We start from the raw sequence: 5,109 nt of genomic DNA on the forward strand, positions 1-5,109 counted from the left end.
CCGATTCCCCAGGGAGTGGGCCTGAGCCAGCAGGTGGACATCCTCCGAGGGGTCCCAGGCTGCAAGAGGATATAGGCTGGGCTGAGGGACCCCCCACCGAGTGCACAAATTTCTGTGCACTGGGCCTCTAGTGTATATATAAAAGCCTAAGCAACCGTTTGACCGTTCGCCTGGTAGCTATGATGTGCAATGACCACCAGAGGGCAGACGCTCTGACAAGTAGAGAAGGGAGCCCAATTCATCGTGGAATCGGCCATGGGTTAGGTTGCTGCTAGGGCACTGTTTGCCCCGCCTCTGCTTCTCCCGCACCCCGGACCCACAGATGAGGGAGGAGGGAACCCAATTCCTCACAGAATCAGCTGTGGGTTAGGTAAGCTTTGGCTTGCTCCTTGCTGGCAAGTGGACATCCCCCGAGGGCTGCTGAGCTGCCAGAGGGATGTCTGATTGCCAGCTTGGGCCCGATTCCCCAGGGAGGGGGCCTGAGCCAGCAGGTGGACATCCTCCGAGGGGTCCCAGACTGCAAGAGGATATAGGCTGGGCTGCGGGACCCCCCACCGAGTGCACAAATTTCTGTGCACTGGGCCTCTAGTGTATATATAAAAGCCTAAGCAACCGTTTGACCGTTCGCCTGGTAGCTATGATGTGCAATGACCACCAGAGGGCAGACGCTCTGACAAGTAGAGAAGGGAGCCCAATTCATCGTGGAATCGGCCATGGGTTAGGTTGCTGCTAGGGCACTGTTTGCCCCGCCTCTGCTTCTCCCGCACCCCGGACCCACAGATGAGGGAGGAGGGAACCCAATTCCTCACAGAATCAGCTGTGGGTTAGGTTGCTGCTAGGGCACTGTTGGCCCGGAATCTGCTTCACTCGCATCCTGGATTGCAAGAGGGCTCAGGCGAGGATGAGGGACTCCTCCAGTGCATGAATCTGTGGACCGGGCCTCTATCATATAATTTCAAATGATGATACGAATACTTTACATCACCTTGAATGCTTAAAGAAATGAATTTTACTTTTGAATTTCAAAATAACAGGTTGGCATCAGATACTCACATTATAAAGGTCCTTTGTATCTTCTTTCATTTTTGGGATCTCAAGAAGTAGAGCCCAGACTTCCCCTCGGAGCTGGAGTGGGATCCCTTTGTAAATTCTCCTATGAAACTTATTGAAAGGAAACATTAATTGAAATTACAAACTGACAAAAGCTTAGACTGGTCCCTTAAATAAAATTAATTAATATTTGTTAGTATTTTCATAGTATCCATAATAATGAATAACACATTTTAACATGGCACATTTGGATAGTATCATCTCTACATTTCAGATTTTAATACGGAGACATAAATACAGAAAGTAATAAAATGTTAAATATGCCTAGTACATTAGTATTTCCATACCACTTATAACAAAGGTGTTCCCTAAGTAGCATGAAAGCATAATCAATGCTTTTTTAAAGTTGTGAACATCTGATTTATACATTCCCTATATACATATAAAATTGGTAATATGCAAATTAGCCGGCATCACGACTAGCTCAAGAGAAGCTGTGTGCGCAGATGGGTGGGAGAGGACTGTGTGCTGCCCCCAGCCCCAGCGGACACACACCACGGTTGGGGGCGTGCTCTATGGAGCCACAACTGGGCTCGGAGTATGCCCCTGGTGGGTGGTGGCAGCGGCCAGAGCAAAGCAAGCCCCGGTTCCAGATGCTTGGCTGTGGCTGGAGCAAAGCAGCCCAGGTCCTGGGTGCCTGGCAGTGGCAGGAGCAAAACAGCCCGGGTCCTCGTGGGTGGCGGCGACAACCAGAGTGAAGCAGCCTGGGTCCTGGGTGCCGGAGGGAAGCTGGTGCAAGCACCCAGGGGAAGGAAGGCCTATTCTTGCACAAATCTTCGTGCATCGGGCCTCTAGTTGATATATGATTAATGAATTACACACTTTCTGTCTTTTAATCCACACACCTAAAAGGATCCAAATTGCAAAAAGGTTTCCTTGTGCCAAAAGTGTCTTCATGGAGTGTAGACAGTGCTGTTAACCCTTACTCTCTTTCCCACAATCTTCTCACCTTCTCTCTGGGCTCTTTATAACAAAGCATAAACAAATATAACAAATTCCTAAATTTCTAGAGTAAAGATGCTACACTGTAAGCATCCTATATAATAAAAGCCTAGTATGCAAATTGTCCCCTTGGGTGGTCATTCGACCCTGAGACTGGGAGTTCAACCGCTCACTATGATGTGCGCTGACCACCAGGGGGTGGGGGGGTGGGGGGAGCGCACGAAAAATGGTGGGCATCAGCCACACGGCGCTGGCAGTGGGTGGCAGTGGAAGCACTGCCGGCCCTGATGAGCGGGAGGATGGTTGAGCAAGTGAGTGGGTGCAAGGTGGGTGCGAGCAGGGGTCCAATAGCCCCATCAATCGCCCTCCAGATGGCAACCAGCAGTGGCAACAGCAGGGAGCAGGGACGCTGCCTGACTCCCAGACACTGAGGGAGCCAGGTGGGGCTGGCCATGATCAATTGCCCCATAGGTGGGATGGTGGAGCAGGTGAGGGGGTGGTGCCAAGCCAAGGAGGGGTGTCAGGTGGGGCTGCAAGGCTGGGGGCTTGAACTGGGGCCGATCCCCAAGGCCACCCTGAGGCACCTCACCCGTGCATGAATTCATGCACCAGGCCTCTAGTCTGATATAAATATCAGAAAGTATGGAAATTATTACAAATGTAAAAAAATGCATTTTTAATAGTCAAGTAGAATATAATGACAGGTAAACAGATGAACTTTGATAGACTTGAATCTCCATTAAGCAGATATTTTTCAAAGAGTAAAATAAGAGCTCCGACATGTACTTAAACTATATTAGTTAAAAAGCCTTTTGACATTTAATTGTTGTCACTCAATTCTGTGTTCAACAATCGTATATAAACTACTGTCTATTATTAATCCTAAAGTTTAATAGAAATTTAGAAAAAAACCCATCAAATTCTATGATAAATTGGGGAGAAATAATAGAGAAATATCAGGTAGCAATAAAAAATTAATGGTCTAGTGTTACTACAGGGCTAAAATAAACAATTAATCACGTATGGAAAAGGTTGCAAAAAGAAATGTTGGTACATTATCACTATCATCATCAACAGTAACAATTAAAGTCAACTTTTAATGAGCATTTATTATGTACAAAAAACTTTTAAAAGTTATTTACAGATATTTATCTCATTTAATCATATTGACAACTCTATGCGAATTATTACTCCAATTTTACAGATATTGAAAGTAAATCACAAAGAGGCTGAATGGCTTGACGAACAGCACACATAAGATGTTATCAGTTAGTAAAAAATACTGATTTTACATTTTATAAAAAACAAAGACTATCTTTCAAGACCACAAATAGTATCCATTATTCTGCTCAACTGGACTTATTTACTAAAATACATGGAACAGGAAAATATTAAGGAAGTCCAAGAGCAAAAACTATTAAAATAATGGTAGTAAAATTTTACCTAAAACTTAAAAGTAACATAAAATATTAATCTGGAGTTTAAGCTGTGAGGGGGTAATGAAATGAAGCATGTGTAAAAGTCATACATAGATGGGGAAAAAATACAGATAGAGAACAGACTGGCAGCAGCTAGAGGGGCTGGGTGAAAAAGGTGAAGGAATTAAGCAAAAACAAAACAAACAAAAAACCCTTAGACACAGACAACAGTATGGTGATTACCAGAGGGAAAAGAGGGTGGAGGGAGGTGGAATAGGGATAGTGGGGGATAAATGGTGACAAAGAAGACCTGATTTTGGGTGGTGAACACACAATACATTATACAGATGATGTATTATAGAACTGTACACCTGAAAACTATATACTTTTATTAACTAATGTCACCCCAATAAATCAAAATTAAAAAACCAAAAAAGAAAATATGAGGCCCTAAGAATTTTTAATTATGTTTATTGCTTTTCAAATATTTGTACTGTTACATGACAGGCTGACTTATGATTATACATCTTTCCTCATAAATTTTCAACTATCATAAAAATTTTGTAAAACAGTAGAAATTACATCAAAGCACAGGAGTTGTAATAAAATTTGCTTTATTCTCCAGAACAATAGTCCAGTTTACATCTGTTAAGAATCTTTCAATGGACAAAGTAGAGTCTCATATTTTCTAGAATAACTCAGGAAATCAAGGTACAGAGAAGTGGTTCGCCTAGGTTAGAGGATTATCTTCTTACTCCTACTTCAAGGTATTTCTGCACCATCTCCTAGAAATTACAGCTTTATTAAAGTTGCAGAATTTATCAGGTGATAGCTGATTGTCCCAATTCATAAATGAAAATCATTCATTCATTCATTCGAAAAAGAATGCCTGCCTGCCTGATCACCCCTAACCTCTCTGCCTGCCTGCCTGCCTGATCACTCCTAACTGCCCTCCCCTGCTGGCCTTATTTTGCCCCCAAATGCCTCTGCCTGCCTGATCACCCCTAACTGCCCTCTCTTGTCGACCTGATCTCGCCCCCAACTATCTCCCCTGCTAGCCTCATTGGCCCCAACTGCCCTCCCCCGCCAACCTGATCTCACCCCCAATGGCCCTCCCCTGCCAGCCTGATCTCGCCCCTAACTGCTCTCCCCTGCTGGCCTGATCGCCCCTAACTGCCTCTGCCTGCCTGATCGCCCCTAACTGCCCTCCCTTGCTGGACTGATCTCACCCCCAACGGCCTTCACTTGCTGGCCTGATCACACCTAACTGCCCCTGCCTTGGCCCCCACCACTATGGCTTTGTCTGGAAGGAAGTCAGATGTCCGGAAGATGGCCGGTCAACCTGGTCTAATTAGCATGTTACCCTTTTATAAATAGACTAGAGGCCCAGTGCACAAAAATTTGTGAACTCGGGGGGGTGGGGAAGGGGTCCCTCAGCCCGGCCTGTGCCCTCTCGCAGTCTGGGACCCCTCAGGGGATGACCACCTGCTGGCTTAGGCCCGCTCCCCCGGGGGGATTGGGCCTAAGATGGCAATCAGACATCCCTCTCGCAGCCCGGCAGCCCTCAGGGGATGTCCACTTGCCAGCGGGGAGCAGGCCTAAACTCCAGTCGGACATCCTTAGCACTGCTGAGGAGGCG

At 45.9% G+C, this 5,109-nt stretch overlaps 1 protein-coding gene across 1 annotated transcript in view; it reads right to left on the reverse strand.

The window, feature by feature from the left end:
* The window catches only part of USP6NL (USP6 N-terminal like), a 169,346-nt gene that overhangs the window by 44,320 nt on the left and 119,917 nt on the right, over positions 1-5,109 (reverse strand). The window contains exon 7 of the mRNA XM_006772988.2: positions 1,054-1,161. Within this exon, the coding sequence (XP_006773051.1) occupies positions 1,054-1,161 (108 nt within the window). The remainder of the gene's footprint in view (positions 1-1,053; positions 1,162-5,109) is intronic.

This window comes from Myotis davidii, unplaced genomic scaffold (assembly GCF_000327345.1).
Source record: "Myotis davidii unplaced genomic scaffold, ASM32734v1 scaffold226, whole genome shotgun sequence".
Taxonomy (NCBI): Eukaryota; Metazoa; Chordata; class Mammalia; order Chiroptera; family Vespertilionidae; genus Myotis; species Myotis davidii.